Source organism: Ursus americanus, chromosome 3, assembly GCF_024610735.1.
Source record: "Ursus americanus isolate L20-20 chromosome 3, mUrsAme1.1.p, whole genome shotgun sequence".
NCBI classification, from domain to species: domain Eukaryota; kingdom Metazoa; phylum Chordata; class Mammalia; order Carnivora; family Ursidae; genus Ursus; species Ursus americanus.
In genome coordinates, this window is record NC_142129.1 from 17,390,135 (window position 1) to 17,407,253 (window position 17,119).

The following is a 17,119-nucleotide window of genomic DNA, read 5'->3' on the forward strand; positions in this document are numbered from 1 at the left end:
GTTAGCTGCATATACGATACCCATGCGTCACAGCACAGCTCTACTTCTGCTCCTCCCAACTGCTGGCTGCCCATCCATCCACCACCTGGGCAAGGCTCTCGGAGCCCACCCTAGGCACCAGTATGGCTAGGCCCAGCTCCGGGGAAGGGCAACAAGTGACACTCAGCCCAGACACCACAATGACTCTGCTGTCCTGAAGGCAGCTCTGGGCTGTCAGCCCCAGCGTCTGCCAGCCAAGCCTCCCGGCTCTTCCAGCAGCCCTCGCCCCTGGCTCTGCTGTGTGTGTGTGTGGACGGGGACAGCAGCCAGCTCTCTGCCGGGCTCTCTAACAAGTTCCACGAGTCTGTTTGTTAAAGAAAAATTCCAGTGGGTCCATCCAACACATGGAACTCAAGTACAGAAATTATATTTATCCACCCCACTGCCAAGGAGATCACATGCCCCGTGAGTCACTCCAGATGTGCTCAAAAACAGAGTCTCTCTGTGGAAGCCCAGTCCCCCAATCCCGGAGAGAGTCGAATTAGCAGAGGTCCCAATTCCTGTCCCCCCCCCTCCCCCGCAAGAGGCCGCCTCTGCCTCCACCCTTCTGGGGCGGGAGAGGGCATCTGTGCACTTCCGCCAAGGGAAGGGGGGTACGAACTATATCTTCGCACTGGGAGGACCAGTACTGGCATACCTGTAGCTCCCGGGGTCCCATTGGGTTTGGGGACAACGTTTCACCTTTTGGGAAGAAAAGATGTGCTGGAAGACGCTGCTGCTTCTGCTATTGTGTTACGATGCCCAGGCTACTGTGTCCCACAGGTGGAGCAGGGGTAAGTTGCTTTCTATTTGTCTGTTTGATGTTCATTACTCTTTCTTAAATACAATTAGGAATTTGGGGGGCAAAGAGTAAGGTGGTAGAAGGAAATTAGAAGCCCTGTACTCCCCCCTTTTATTTCCTCTCTGCCAGTTGCTTTATGCTTCTTGACATGTTAGAAGGTGCTAGAAGCTGATGAGGGATGGGACACTGAAAATTATCAAAGCCACGGAGGGTACTCGGTCGAGGTGAAGAACACAGAGGGCATGCCTTTCTGACATGCCAGAGCTAAGTCATCTTTGCTTCCAAGACCGTGAGCAGGCTCCCTTGAGCACCCCCTATCCCTAGCTGCCACCACCAGGCAGGGCATATGAAGAGCAGGTACCAGGACTGACGCTAGTATCATGGGACTGGGGGTGCTGGGGTGCAAAAGGCCTGTTACCTGGGGGACCCCGACCAGGGGCCCTGGGCACTGGCTGTCCACATGGAGGTCTCCATGCTGCTCTGAGCAGGGGTGGACACATCTTTCCAGCTGGAGAGAGCTCGCCCAGTGGCAGGAGAGGAAGAGTGACCCTTCAACATTCACTCAGGTGTACGTCAGACAGCTACTTCCACCCGCCCTGCGGTCCACCTCGGAAAGGAGGGAGCCCGGCAAGGCTGTTCCCTCATGGCTGCCGTCCTCTCCCATGGGACCCCGTGGCATCTTTTCTCTATGCCCAGGAGTGGCTCCTGTTGGCAGACACTGGTGGCGTGTCCAGCCAATCAGAGTTGATCACCCTTGGGGACTGAGGGAGGAGTAGTGTGGACCACTCCATGCAGCAGAGCTCAACTCAGCCCTTTCCACTGCCTAAAGTCAACAGAAGTCTGTCTCCCCAGAAGCACTGGAAAAAGAAGGCAGGCTCACAGGTGTTTCTAGAGAGCCAAAAGAGGACACAGACTGGCATGGCGGGAGGGGTGGCTGTGGGGCTGAGCCTCCAGGTTCTCAAGGAGAGTGCGGGGGAAGGAAGGAGCGGCCAGTGTGGACCAGAGCAAATGAATCTGACATGGGTGGGGAGCGAAAACCATTCCTTATTCATTATTTGGGTTTTATGCCCTCATTTTTAAGCCTGAGATCAGTGATTTGCCAATTCTCTGAGCTGAGCTGTGAAATGATTGTTACCCAGAGGCAAATAATTAATGGAGCATTTTCCTTTTCTTCTGAGAACATCACACAACCCCCCTCCCTGCTCGTGATGTGCACAAACTTTGGAGGCAACATTTAGGAGAGCAAAAAGACCTTGGCATTACATTTTGGTCATTTAGCCCTGTGTGCTACTGGGGTCCTTCCCTAATTTGCTAATACCCACCCTTCCAATGCACAGGCTGTTAGAAAGCCGAATGAGATAATTGGATTTGTAACAAGGCTGTAAACACCATAGCCACGTCATGGGCAATCCTGCAGGAAACTCAAAGATTTAAGCTCTGCCTCTCATTGGCTGTGTGATGTCTGGCAAGGCTCTGAACCTCTCTGAGCTTCGGTTCACAAACGAGTCCCATATTAACAATAACAGAGCTTATCTTCACTGCGTGTGGTGAGGGTCATAATTCAAAATGTAAATAAAATGCTTTGTAAACGGTGAAGAAGCTTATCAAAGTGAATTATTACCTATCACTTAAACCAACGAAAAAAGTTTCATGGAAGAAAGTTTGAGGTTCCCACTCAGCAGAAGGTTCTATAGCAACGTCCGAGAAGCCAATGCCCTGTCCACCCCCTTCCTGGGGAAGGTCGGGCCCCTAAATAATAATAACAAATCTGTCTGGAGACAGGAAGCCAACACAGCTGGAACAGAGGCTATGGTGAGGCGGCTTTGTTAAGTGCTAGATTAGCGGTTCCCGGCAGAGTCAACCAGTGATAGAGTCCCTCCAACCATCATCAAAAGTCTTCCACGTAGTTGATTTTTTTTTCATTTTTAACATTTTTTCCTAATTATAAAAGGAATACTCAGTCGCCATTTTTTAAAGATGGAATGGGAGTCACACCCAAATAAAAAACAATTTTTCCAAATGTACTTAACTGTTCCTTTCGTCTTCATCCTTACCCCAACCCCGCCCCCAGCGCCAGGCCTCATTTAGAAGAATTCCCTGTAGGAACAGCCTGAGGGCGACCTCTCCCAGCAGGGTCCTCCCCCTCTGCCCACGAAGCCCCCCTCCACCCCCCCTTCACCCCGCCTCTATCCCCCCTCCCCCACCAGCACCCTGGCCTCCACCCTCCCCCGTCCCCTGCCCCCAAGTGGAAATGTAGAAATAAACCCAAAAGGAACACACCCTGCTGTCAGGACGGCCTTTTTCCTACCATTCTCGGGGCCTCTCCCTAGAAGCGCTCTCTAGGATTCCGCCCTGGGAGGCAGCTCTCCACACCAGCCCAGCCGGATCCCCGCTCCAGCCGCAGGGACGTCACAGAGACCCGATGACTCACCTGTGGTTAGCGGGGCCAGCCGGAAGCCGGACACACCTGGCCCAAGCCCCCAGGTCCTGCTGTCCTGCCGGACCACTTGGGGGGCTGAGGGGAACTAACCAGCCTTTAAAAAAAGAGAAAAAAGAAAAAAAAGAAATGTACGTATGACATACTAGAACTGTTTTTATTAAGTACATGTAAATTATTCTTTTTAAAAGCAAGTTAATAGGGAAGGATGGCCCTTCAGTTATAAATTCAGACATAAATTCAGGTGGAATTTATGTCATTTTCAGGAGTCCCTTTCAGAGTTGTGTGTGTTTTCAGGCATGAAGGGAAGGGCCTGTGATCAGTGTTCAGTAAGTACTGGCTAACAGGACTGAGCACAGCCCCGTGGCCCCAGTGAGTCCCCGGGGCAGGTGCCCTTCTGACCATCCACAGGTGAGGAAACTAGAAGATGGGCAAGCAGTCGAGAAGCCCCAGATCACTCAGCTGGAAGACTAGAGCTGGAGGTTGTCACCCACCCCACTTCTGCGGCATCAGAGCCTGGCTGTCCTCCCTCATCCCCTCCCCACCCCTTGGGTGCTCCCTGCTCCCTGGCCCTAGGCTCCCTGGGGTGGGGATGGGGGGCAGTCTGACCCTTTCAGAACCACTCCCAGAGGACCCCAACCCACGGGGCCAAGATCCTGGCTCCCTCAGAATGTCACTGCGTTCCTGAAGGGTTGGCCCGGGAGCAGAAAAGTAAATGACATCAGTAAGATCTCACAAAAGATCTTTCATAAATGAGAGTTTTCCCTTTCCACACCCATCACCATTTCCATTGAGTTGCTTCGACTGTATTGTTAAAAATATCGTAGTTTGGCTCAATATGGTGTGCAGTTTGAATCCTTTCCAACAAGCTCTTTGGTACAAATGCTGTGTAGTTATGTGGGAACCATGGTTAGCCTTAATACCATTCTGTTCTATTAAACATATTTGGAAGATTGCAGGGAGGAAGAATTTTATCCCAGATTACAAAAAGTCAACGAGAAGGTCAGGCTGCAAAGACAGGCTCTTCCATTTAAGGAGACTTATGTCTGTATGTATGGACAAGAAAGCTTGGACAGGCTAAGGTGTGGGGGAGACAGGTGGCAGCTTTGACTGAGATCACTAAAAGTAGCTTCTCCCAGGCAGGAAGACAGGCTCCTCAGAGAATAAGGGAGGGGGCGGTAGAGACAGGAGATCACATCTACATTTTGATAATTAGCCAGCACCTGGAACTAAAAATAAGTTCTAGAATCATCCTGTTAGGAAGAGAAGAATTTAGGGGCAGCTGGGTGGTTCATTCTGTTAAGCATCTGACTCATGATTTCGGCTTAGGTCTTGATCTCAGGGTAGTGAGTTCAAGCCCCGCCTTGGGCTCCACACTGGGCGTGGAGCCTATTAAAAAAAAGTGGGGGAGGGGAGAAAAGGATTTAGTAAAGCACTCTGTTTGAAAAGAATGGGGTTTAGTGACAAGGGTAGTTAATGTGTTTCTATGAGATCATCTACTCCTAGTTGAGAGCAGAATACTGTGCACTGGGAATACAGCATCAAACAGAACAGACAGGACCCCATGCCCTCTGGAAGCTGACATCCTAGTGAGGGAAACAGACATAAACACATATATAAGTAAGACATCTGGTTCGTTTGCCGACAATAAATTAGGGACACAGTATAAGGGATTATACTTTTAAATACAGAAATCAGGGAAGCTGTCCCTAAAGAGGTGACTAAAGGCCTGAAGGAAACATGGGAGTAAGCCATGCAATCCCTGGAGAAAGTATTCCAGGCAGAGGAAGCAGAAGTGCAAAGGCCCTGTGGCAGAAGCATACCTCGTGTGCTTACGGAGCAGTGAAGGGGCCTGTGGCTGGGGTGGCAGGAGCCAGGGGGGAATTACAGGCTCAGGGAGGCAGGAAGAAGGCAAATCATGTAGCATCTGGTAGCCATTTGATGATCTTTGGCATTTACTCTGAGTGATAGGGAAAGCTACTGAGGGTTCTGGACAAAGGAGGGACAGCATCTGACCTGTGTTTTCACAAAAGCACTTTAGTCGTATTAAGAATACAATGATGCGGCTCCTGGGTGGCTCCGTCGGTTAAGCGTCCGACTCTTGATTTTGGCTCAGGTCATGATCTGAGGGTCGTGAGTTCAAGACCCACACTGGGCTCTGGGCTCGGCAGGGAGTCTGCTTGAGATTCTCTCTCCCTCTCCCTCTGCTCGCACATGCTCTCTCTCTCCCCCCCCTCAAATAAATGAATAAATTAAAAGAAAAAAAAGAATAGAACGAGGGTGGGAGCCAAGATTGGAAGCTAAGACAACTTTAGGGGAGGCGCTCAAGCCTTGAACCGGGAGTCTAGCGGAGATGTTGCAAGCAGTAGACGGATTCCAGATATATTCTGAAGGTGGAGCCGGCAAGCTTATTGGTTGGTTGGGTGTGTGATGTGAAAGAGGAAAATCAATGATGTCTCCAAGGTCTCTGGCCTGAGCAACTGAGAGAGATGCGGAATACTATAGCCAGCAGGGTGGGTGTGTTGGGGAGCAGTGTTTGTATGTGTGCGGGATGTGTGTTTGTGTGGTATGTGTGGTGTATGTGCATACGTGTGCATGTGTGTGTGGGGGGGTGTATGGTGTGTGCATGTGTGTGTGCACGCTTTGGGGTTGGGACTGAGTCTGGGGTCAGGAGAGGCAGCTATTACGAATGGGCAAGGAGAGGCCTGCAGGTGGCCGGGTGGCCGGCCGTCTGGCCTGGAGCGCAAAGCTGAAAGTCAGACAGAAGCAGCGTTCCTGCTGGTGTGAAAGATCCAGTAGTGAGGGGGAAATGAAAGACGCAGGAGAGAACAGAGGCCAGGTGGGAAGGTTGGGTGCCATCTTCCTGGGCGACGTCACTCGTGCGCAGGGAGAAGTCGGCTCCAGGGGGGCGCGTGGGCACAGTGACAGAGAAGTCAGAGTTTAAGGACAGGATGCAGGCAGCCGCTTTAAGGAAAGAGTAGAAGGTGTGAGACCAAGCAGGAGGAACCAGGAAATCCGGGTCGCGGTCGCGCAGCGTGGAAAGGCCCCTGTGTGCGGGATGACCGCAAACTCAGAATGAGAACATGTAACAGGGTTGTGTTTTGTTCCGGCCACATTCGGGTGCACAGGTGCAGTGGTGGACAGGTGACAGGATGGGCTGTGACTTGGCCAAGTGATTGCAGAGGAATAAAGAGGGAGCAAGGGAGCTGAGGGTCTATGTAGGAGAGTGACCATGGGGCTGCAGTAATGTGACCTTGCATATCATAGGGTTATAAACCAAAGTTAGAGAATTTTTAAGATTATGTGCGGTAAGGGGCACCTGGATGGCTCAGTCAGTTAAGCGACCGACTTGATTTCGGCTCAGGTCATGTCTCGGGGTCGTGGGATTGAGCCCTGTGTCGGGCTCTGCTCTGGGCATGGAGTCTGCTTCAAATTCTCTCTCCCTCTCCCTCCACCCCTCCCCCTGCTCACGTGCACTCTCTCTCTTAAAAAAAAAATTACGTGTGGTTCATTTCAGAATATGTTTTATACCAAATGCATTCATTCATAATTAACTACACTATCTTTCCTGAGCCCAGTCTTCGGGCCGGTACACCTCGGAAAAGATAGCATTGTTCTCCCTATCAGTGAGATAGGGCTTGGGAGCCTGCGAGGTCTGGATTTAATCTCAGTCCTACGGCAAACAAATTGAGGGGCCTAGGGCAAATTTCTTAACCTCCACGTTTCTTCATCTCTGAATTGGCGTGTTAGTGCCCACCCCCCAAGGCGCACGTGGAAAGCACGGCGCACACTGACCAGCACACAGTGGGCTCACGCGTGGTGACGGTATCTGAACTTCACATTCTAACAACTTTGGTGTGCAGTCTATATGCGTCTCTCAGGAGAAGATACGGACAGGGGGCACCTGGGTGGCTCAGTTGTTAAGCGTCTGCCTTTGGCTCAGGTCATGATCCCAGGGTCCTGAGATCGAGGCCCGCATCGGGCTCCCTCCTCGGCGGGAAGCCTGCTTCTCCCTCTTCCACTCCCCCTGCTTGTGCTCCCTCTCTCACTGCCTCTCTCTCTATCAAATAAATAAATAAAATCTTAAAAAAAAGAAGAAGAAGAAGAAGAGGAGGAGGAGGAAGAAGAAGAAGAAGAAGATGCGGACAGAACACGCCCCAACACAGGACTCTCGAATCTCTGGATCCGGATCTGGTTCCCGGACAGGATCAGTGCATGTCCATGACCTTTAGCAAGTGAATCCTTTGTTCTCTGCTGATCTGTCCAATGTACCATAAACCCTCAATTTCCCCCCACAAGGCTCATATGTCCAGGGAGTTGGTGAGGAGGGGAGAAGCTCACGGTCTCCCTGCCCTGAGACTAGCTGTGCAGCAGATGTTCATGCTGGGAGACATGGAAGCCTCTAGGGTCCCCTGGTCACCCTAAGTGGTCCTCGTGGACACATTCACATCCTGAAGAAAAATAGCTGGAGAGCAGGCTGGCTGCAGAATGTTGGAGTGGAGAAGAAGAAAACAAACTGGCCCAGTTTTACATCAAGCAAAAGGCACATGAAGTCAGTATCTTGACACACCTGTCCCCATAGCCTTCTTGCCTGGGGTTCCATGCTCAGATGGCACCATAAGGAGGAAGTGGGGCCCTTCTGCCCGTCTCTGGCCTCCCACACTGTTCCCCTCTGTCCCCTCTCTCAGGGAAGGTGCCGACACTAATGGCCATCCAGTGGGGAGCCCTCATATCTCCCCATCAGCCTGGTGGAGGCTGTGCTGCCCCAAGTGGTTTACTCATCACCCACAGTGAGCGGGAAGCCAAACTTATAATAACCTCCATACAGGTAGGCGACGAGCTGGCAGGACAGGAGAAACCCCAACAAAGCCTCAAGAGTCTCCATGGGTGTTTTGGTTTTGTGAGGCTTTTTGAAGATCCCTGGCTCATCTTTATTGTTTTTAAGATTTTTTAAAAGATTTTATTTACTTATTTATTTATTTGGCAAAGAGAGAGAGCACAAGCAGGAGGAGCAGCGGAAGGAGAGGGAGAAGCAGACTCCCTGCTGAGCAGAGAGCCCAACATGGGGCTCAATCCCAGGGCCCTGAGATCATGACCTGAGCTGAAGGCAGATGCTTAACCCACTGAGCCAGCCAGGCGCCTCCCAAAATCCCTTGCTCATCTTTAAACTCATCCCCACATATATACCGAGCCTTCCCTTGAAGCCCAGCGTTATGCAGACATCGAGGTCAAGCAGGGGAAGCATAAACTTCCTCCCTCACTCCCAGGGGCTGGCCATCCTGACAAGCACTTTGGGGTGACAGACGGCAAGACGTGAAATGTGGGGACAGGATGCAGAGGGCATAAGGAGCTAGAGAAAGGACACTGGTGGGCAGCGGGGTTGCGGGAAAGGCTTCCTGGGGAAGCAAGGCTGTGTGTCTAACCCCGCGGGAGCAAGTCTAGTTTAAAGCTTTGCACATACAGCCTCTGGGAGCTGGTCAGCTCTCACGTGGGCCATTTGCCTTCTGGCAGAGTCCAGCCTTCACTGTTGTAGACCAGAACATCGGGAGTGACTGTATATTTAACCTTTTACCCAAATGTTTTGCCAGGGACCAGACATAGCTTATTTCTCGCCCCCACTCCCACCTCTAGCAACTCCTTGAAGGTGAATCTATCCTCTGTAGGCCTCACTTCGTTTCCAGAGAGTCAGACCTGGGCCTCTCAGATGTCTGGCCCCGGCCGGCTGCATTTCCACACCCAGGGCAGTAGGAAAGCACCTGCCTGACACACGGTCCAAGCAGCTGTGGCAATGGGCAGGGCTCCGGCAGAAGGTGGTGGAAGCATGTGGCGCAGGAGAACAAGAAGGGAAGGGTCCATCTTTCAGATTTCTGTGCCCCCCCACACACACTTTCTGGGGCAATGATCGGTCTCCTGTCTAGAGGCTGAAGCTATTTCTGATCTTCCCCAATTGTGTCATCACTTTAAAAAGAATCAGAATAAGGACTTAGAAACAATAGTTTCTTCATTATTAAGCTGAGCTTTGAATCTGGAAGCATTTTCGTCCCCATTCTTTGAGAATTCAGGGTCCACTTGGGGTGTGTGTGTTAAAGGAGCGTTGGCATTCACCAGGAGACAGTTAAGCCGTAAAGAACTTCCTGGAAGGCGGCCATCCCAAGTCTGAGATGACAGGAAGCTGAAAGGGCTCCATGCCCAGGGCATTCATCCTCTCCTATCCCCTTCACCTGCTGGGGTGTGAATTTTTTTTAAGGGAACAACACCTGTAATTTCACAATAAGAATGGAATCCCAGGACAAGAATTAAAGAAGTTGCTCTCGGATCCTATCCTGAGAATGGGATTTCATCCACCCTTTCATGGTAAGAAGAAAAGAAGGGTGCGCAGAAAGAGGCAGGTCACATCTCGGTCTAGAACCGGGTCAGCCTGGCTTACCAGGCTCTGCTGGGGGCGCAGAAACACGAAACCATATTTATCCTAACCCGGGAGGAACCTGTGGTATAGATAATGAGTTACAGAGTAAACAGTAGGAGAGCAATATGACATCCAACCAGCTTTTTCCGGGAAGTAGGAGATGCCTACCAGTGAGCTTTTCCCAAAATGTCCTTTACACTGAAGATGTTTCATTTGTATCACTTCCGATAGAAAACCTTCCAAAACGCTTATGCAGTGCCCTGCCTTCTTTAACCAGAGGACACTGGACATCACTAGACTCCTGACGTTTCCAAGGGCACCATTATCAAGAGCTGTCGTGTATGGTTATACAATTTGTGGGTCGCACAAATTCAGGGGGCACGACTTTGCCTCCAAGTCTCTTGGACTTTTACAGTTAGTTGCCCAGGCTTCTAGCACATCACAATCAAGTGTCTTGAAGAAGATGCATCTTTTTTTTTTTTTAAATCAGCGGACAGCGGGGTGACCAGTCACGCCTGCACAGTGCCCTGGTACAAGGTGGCGCTGTGGGGTGAACAGGGCTGTCTGCTCCCACCCAACATGATCCTGGAGAACTGCAATTTGTCGTGATTATTCCCATACTCTGCAATAGTCGGTCTTCTTCACCTGTCCTCTGTCGGTTCCTAATTCGGCCACCCCCCTACGTCTAGCAGCTCATCCATCTTCCTCCAGCTACAACTTCTAAATGCAGTCACCAAGGAGTAACATTGACAAGTCATTGACTTCATACCCAATGCATCTCTAAGTCAGCCAGCCCTTGGGGGAAGCCCTGAGCTTGGCTGCCCGCACTCTTGGGGCCAGGCGTCAGGGTCTGTGGCAGCTCCTTTCCTGTACTTTGTCACCTGTATTCAGATTCTTGGCCGCTATATCTCAGATGGTCGGGGACAAGCCAGAAGTCCGATCCTCTGATTAAAAGGGTTGACAATAAATATAAACCAGACGGTCCTATTGACAAAGGGAGCAGTATTATTAGAGAACTCATCTGTTGAATTTGGGAGGGTGGGGAGGGTTGTCGATTTGCTCATGTCTGTTTTATTTTGTTTTACGTAAATTCCCTAGGGTATACATACCCCTAGACATACGTATTTTTCAAAACTTTCTGGGATGATTCTGGCGAGCAGCCAGGTTTGAAATCGTTGGTCTGAAATAGTAACATCTGACATACCTGGGAGTGCTCAGGGACACACCAGAGTCGTCTGTCAGCTCTCCCCGCTTCATGGCCACCACCACCTGGACTCAGTCACACTCCGGACTGGCTGGCCGGCCTCCAGGCCATGTGCACAGTGCAGCCCCTCAAGCTAACTCTGGTTTTTTGCAGCCGTGCTCTTTCCTGCTGCCCATCGGCCAAAGCGATCCTCATCAATGCCCTTGAACCCCATCCTGCAGAGCTCCCTGGAGGAAGTCGAACTGCTCTATGAGGTAGGCAGAAGGGAAAGTGGTCAATTCAAGTCATGCAAAAGGCGCTGCACCTTCTCTCTGTTTTTTGGAAAAGGGACCTAAGCTCCGGAGGGACTGGTCTAGACTACGTTGTGGGTTCATCGCATCCTGCCCGTCCCGGAGTCAGGTCTTCCTCGTATCTCCTCTCCTTTCCCACACGCCAGGACAGGGAATGATGGCATCAGGAGTTCAGTTGAGGCAAAATCAGAGGTTTCCGTTGGGCCCCGAGGAGCCACCACGAGCACCCAAGCAGCAGAGTAGGGCAACATTCCCAAGCAGAGGCTTTGAGGCAGGGCTGGTCAGGAGTGTTCAGGCAATGCCACGTCAGGTGTCTGAGCAGAGGTGTGTCTCCAGGAACTGCATGCTGGGATAGCTCCATTTCTGATGGGCTGGGGCCACCTCGAAGCTCTCTTCCTCTGCCTTACTCTCCTGGGCCACTAAGACCCCACTCGTTCTCCAAACTGCAGGTAAATTCCCCAAGGCTGCTTGGACTGGTTCCATGATAAAATTCCACATTCAAGATCTGAGCTGTCATTCGGTTCTGCCCCCATCCGCTGTGTGACCTCGTGTCAGCCGCCATGGCACTCTGGGCCTGAATCTCCTCCATTGTTAAAGGAGGAACTACGATGATCTCCAAAATTCCCCTCCTGCCTTGACATCCTCTCACATCTTCCATGTACCAGAACTGTCTGGCTGAGACACAGCCTACTGCAGCCAAGCCGTTGAGCTGGGGGAAGGGGAAGAGATTTCCAATCCTGCCATGGGGAACAAACTTTGCCAAGTCTTGAACTTGGGAGTCACATGAACAGATCTGTTCTCGAAAGATAGCAGACAGTAGCATGGGGGGTGGATTAGAGCCAGGAGGAGTCAGAGACAGAGAGGAAAGTTAGAACTCTGAGTGCGAGAGGTATTTTTGAGGTTCCTGGAAGAGCTCTACTTTTTAAGAACAGGTGAGAAACAAGGACAAATCTCTGTATCCCACTTAATTCCTAGCACAATTCTCTGCATTCTTCGAATTCAGCTTCTGATTTTAAATTACCCAAAATAGTCAGTTTGTGCTCTAGAAGATCTTTGCTGGGTGGAAGGGAGGAAGGGTAGCAGGGACTAGCGCGTGGGTCCAGGCCTCTAGTCACAATAAGCAGTCCTTGAAATAGTGGCTTTGTACCAGGCACCGTATTAGATGCCGTCCGCATTTGTCTTACTTACTTCTCACAATATCCCAGTGAAGTACTGTTGTCACTAATCGTCTCACAGAGGAGGGAATGAGGCTTAGAGAAGTTAAGTAACTCATCCAGGGTTACACAGCTAGTGGGAAATCGAAACTGGAGACGCAGCAGCCTCCCTAAATGAACATACGTGAGAATGAACACACTGATGTCCTCAACGATGCCCGAATGCTTCATGTCTTTCCACGTCCCATGTCTCTCTCCAGTTCCTGCTGGCTGAACTTGACATCAGCCCTGACCTGCAGATCTCCATCAAGGACGAGGAGCTCGCCTCCTTGAGGAAGGCCTCTGACTTCCGCATCATCTGCAATGACGTGATCCCCAAGCGCATCCCGGACATCCGCCGGCTGAGCGCCAGCCTCTCCAGCCACCCTGGCATCCTCAAGAAAGAGGACTTCGAAAGGACAGCGCTGACCCTGGCCTACACGGCCTACCGCACAGCCCTGTCCCAAGGGCATCAGAAGGACATCTGGGCCCAGTCCTTCCGTAGCCTCTTCCAGGCCCTGCGGCATGACCTGATGCGGTCCTCAGGCCCCAGAGTGACTCCCTGAGAGACTGGCGCACAGCAGGGACCAGCACACACAGTAACCTGAATACTCTTCATTCTCTACTCCGTTTACAGAGCCCAGTGACAAAGCACATGCCACCAGCTCAGAGTAGCAGAGGTAAAATAAATGATGCCATGTTCTTTGTCCCTGGTAGATTCCTCACAAGCCCATCTGATTCAGGTCATGGTGTGACCTGGGCTGGAAGAAGGGGCTAGGGTGGGAATTCGAGAAGCCTCCAAAGGCCAAATGATTGGCCTGGTGATATGTAGGAGTCTCAGCCACGCTTCAACACCAAGCAACTGCCACAAACACCCGAGCGCGAGCACAGGGCTAGAGGAGACGACGCAGAGGTTTGGGCATGGCGGGAAGATGGGGGACAGACATCACGCTGTGAGGTTGATCGAACATCTTCCCGAAGGTTCTATAGTAAGAGATTAAAAAAAAAAAAAAAACCCAACCAACCTAGAGCTATAGCCAAATAAATGTTGGTCAAAGATATACTTCTCACCTTTTCCAAAAGTCACCAAGAAAAATCAGTTAGAAAATCAGTAATTTTATGACCTATATGTCTTGATTCTTCTTCTCTGGAAGCTGATCTAATACGGAGGAGAAACATGAAGGGGGTCCACAGAAAGCCTGCAAACAGTCCTGCTTGGCCTTCTGAACAGAGAAAGCAAGCTAATGCGGAGAGGGTCACCCTCATCACACTAATGAAGAGGTGGCACCAACGGCCATGTCTATCCAAATGCTGAAAATCATTCAGCATCATCGGAAAATGAGGTGCTCCAAGTAAAAGTGATTTTCGGATGACAGGACTTCCCTTTCAAATGCCAGAACTTTCCTTTGAGCAATATTGACCTGGCACCTTTTTAAACTCTACATACGAAACACCTTAAGCTTTTATTCAGTATCTTTGAAACATCCTGATCAAGGAGCTGGATTAAAATAACCTCTAAGATTGCTCTAACTCTGAAATTTCCATGCCCATCGAGCTAAGTGTGAGCTATTACAGGGAGGACAGCAGGACCTACGGGGTCTGCTGGACTGTTTGCCCCAGTCCTGGAAGGCCCCAGGCTTTGCTAATTCTGTGTGTGCTGTGAGCTCTTCGGCTGCCTTCTTCACTGTGAGGCTGTAAGATGCACTCTTCTTTCTTGCCAACATAACCCACCCTTTGCAATGTGTTCTTTTTTAGCTGCTATCACCTGCTATCACACAAGACGGCTAGGCTTGTTATAATTCTATGTTAAATTCTATGTTAAATATGAGTTAATAGATGAAGATCTCCACTAGCAGAAAAGCACTGGGCTCTTGAACAGACTCCCCACCAGCTCAGAGATCTTTCTGCCTCTCCTAGATTGACGGCTGGGTTTTGGAGGCTAACGTTGCAAGAGGTCTAACCTTTGAATGAGTGAGACCTTATCAGGCTAAATTTGATTCTGAAATGGGTATTTAACTGTTGTCATTTGATGATGCCTGAAGCTGCTCTGCATTTCTTAAAAACTTTGAATAAATGATTGCTGAGCAGTACAAGCTGTATGATCAGCTTGGAGAAATAGCAGGATGGAGGAAGAAGGTGGTCATCATCAGAGAAGAATACAGCTTGGCATCCTCATGTTCTTGGGTTCAGAAGATTAATAGCTGTCGGTCTCTCTGGTTCTCATTCCCTGGTTATACTTCTCCCTACCTTCCTCAAATGCAGTCTCTGATACTTGCTTTTTGTTCAGTTTTTCCCTTTTTAATATTACGTGTTCTCTATGACATGGTCACTAAGCTGGTCTCTTTATTTTAGTTGGTGTCTCTTCTGCTCTATCTTTGGGCCCAATTTTGATTATCTTTGTATCCACTTCTTAGAGACCTCTCCCAGTGCTTTTTGGCTGACATTTGCTCACTCGAGCTCTGCCTGCCTGCACTCTGACGCTCACTGTCTTTCTGCCCCCTTTGGGTATCACTGTCTGACTCAAACAAAGGTCAATGTACAGGGTCAGGATTTCCCAAAAGGCAGATGAGCCTCATGGTCTGCCTTCACTATTTGTACTTTCCCTGAATGAGGGGTGGGGAGGAGGTGAGACAGGCCTCAACCCTTCGACATTGTGCAATAGCCCAACCTCAGTGTCTCACATCCCACCCCAGGGCTCCGCCCCCATCGGGAAGGATCTGAGCGCTTTCTTCCAGTCAGTGGGTGGGAAGACCACCCTGTAGGCCCTGCCTTCCATGTTATGATATACCTGGCTTCTCTGAGGGGTAGGAGATCCATGAATGGGAGGATGGTTCCCAGGACCAGTGGTAATTCACTCACCCTGCTGCAAAAAACTGAAGGCATTTGCGTAGTCATCAATCGGGGCCCATATTTATGCAGCAGTCCATGACTGGAAAAAAAGAAACAAGAAGGGCATGACTTTTTTAAAGACAAATGAAAATTCCATTTTTACTAACTAGATGACATTATTAATGACTATTTTAGGCTGACTACAAATTGACTGTTGACCCACAAGAACAGTTTATATTAATAACTTCATTTACATGCAAAATCAAATATAACACTCACCACCACCACCCCAAGACCCAACCCTTGCTCAATGAACAGTAAAGTAGTAGACTGGACAGAAACAGACTGTCCTATCTTAACTCATGAATACCGCTCTGTAACACCATGATCACAACTGGGTCACATTTTGTCATATGTACACAGAGACAGAATAATCTAGGGTGTAGTGTCTGTCATGGAAATTTGCCTGTAACCTATGGAACTTATGGAAATTTGCCTGTAACTTATGGAATTTGCCTGTAACTAATTCTGCCTCTCTATACTGCTGGAGACTTTTAGGATCTAAAAATTCTGGAACCGTCTTCTAGAGTTGGCACCTTCATGGCTTCCTCTGGTGTCACTCAAGAGACATCGAAAAACATCTATGTGCTGAAATTTCCAATCCTCTGTCATCTCACCTTGAATCGAAAAGAGAACCACCTCACTGATAAATCAGTCAGAAGATATTTCCACAGGTGAACTGGTCCAAAATCAAGCGCCTGTCAAATGTCTTTACATGGTGCCCCTTAGCTTCCTAACTCATTTTAACGTCTTACATTTTTTTAAATTGTGGTAAAAAAAACCACAACGTGAAATTCACCATCTGAATGTCTAAGTGCACAGTATAATAGTGTCAGCTCCATGCACACTGTGGTATGACAGATCTCCAGAACTTTTCATCTTGCAAAAAAATGATACCTCTGGAACAACTCCCCTCCCCCCCTCCCCCACAGTGCCTGGCAACTGCCTTTCTACTTTCTGTTACTAAGAGTTTGACTACTTTAGATACCTCATCTAAGTGAAACCTGCCTTCTATTTCTCAAGTCTAGTATTCCGGAAAATGTTTTCTTCATCTAAAAAATGGATAGAGTCCTGAAGAAGAACTACTGGTCTTAACTGTGTCGCTCACCCTACCTAATTTTATTTAACAATTATTCACTTAACAGTGTAATAAAAACGTCATGATTGAGTTTACTAGGCTCCGTGGAATCTTTGTTATGTCAGATTATCTCACCCAGGAATTTGAAGTGGTCTAGGGGTTGAACAGGGGATGTTGATTTCTGCAGCTGTTTAATTATTTTCCACCCTCTTTAATATCTGCCACCCAAAACATCCCACCTGTGGTCTTGTTCATTGTGAGTTTTAAAATCAGCACAAGAACGAGGCACAAATGTAGTAAATATGGTAGCCAGTCTTTCACATACATTTAAAGAGACGGGTCATCATAGCCCATCCTGCAATGGCAAGACAGCCTCGAAGGGAACCTCGACTGTCCATTATTGCACCTGCCTTAGAAGTCAGGAAGAACTGGTTTTCTGGAGTCGCTTCTCCAGTCTCTTTACGTTTAGCCTGGGGATCATTTCCAACTGCAGACCTTGCATTCTTGCATTCTGTGAATTCAAGAAAAACACAACACGGGTAACCTTATCCACATGTCCCTTCTGAGAAAAGAGGCTAACAGCTTCTCCCGATCTCTAAGCAGCAGAAATTGCAGAGTGCAGCAGCTGCTAAGGCCCTGACCCTGAACTTGTCAACTTCTTCCCTGCCCTCCCACCTCCTTCCTCCTTGCATACTGGCCAAAGGAAGCTCCCTGCTTCTTTTTTGGTAAAGAGCCCCAGAGAGGAGCATTTGAGCACCTACTCCAGTCAAGAAAGACCACTGACATCTGGACTCCAAGGGCC

The 17,119-nt window shown here is 49.5% G+C and overlaps 1 protein-coding gene and 1 long non-coding RNA gene across 2 annotated transcripts in view; one reads left to right on the forward strand and one right to left on the reverse strand.

Annotated features, from left to right (window-relative positions):
* Nucleotides 1-17,119, reverse strand: part of LOC123788915 (uncharacterized) — a 58,401-nt gene that overhangs the window by 10,193 nt on the left and 31,089 nt on the right. The window contains exons 4-6 of the long non-coding RNA XR_015723820.1: nucleotides 16,728-16,828; nucleotides 15,210-15,279; nucleotides 3,252-3,354 (exon numbers count right to left, since the gene is read on the reverse strand). This is a non-coding gene — a long non-coding RNA (uncharacterized LOC123788915). The remainder of the gene's footprint in view (nucleotides 1-3,251; nucleotides 3,355-15,209; nucleotides 15,280-16,727; nucleotides 16,829-17,119) is intronic.
* FAM180A (family with sequence similarity 180 member A) lies at nucleotides 448-16,412 on the forward strand. The gene is made up of 3 exons (XM_045792578.2): nucleotides 448-812; nucleotides 11,021-11,121; nucleotides 12,572-16,412. Exons 1-3 carry the CDS (start codon nucleotides 737-739, stop codon nucleotides 12,914-12,916), a joined length of 522 nt encoding a protein of 173 aa, XP_045648534.1. The 5' UTR covers nucleotides 448-736; the 3' UTR covers nucleotides 12,917-16,412.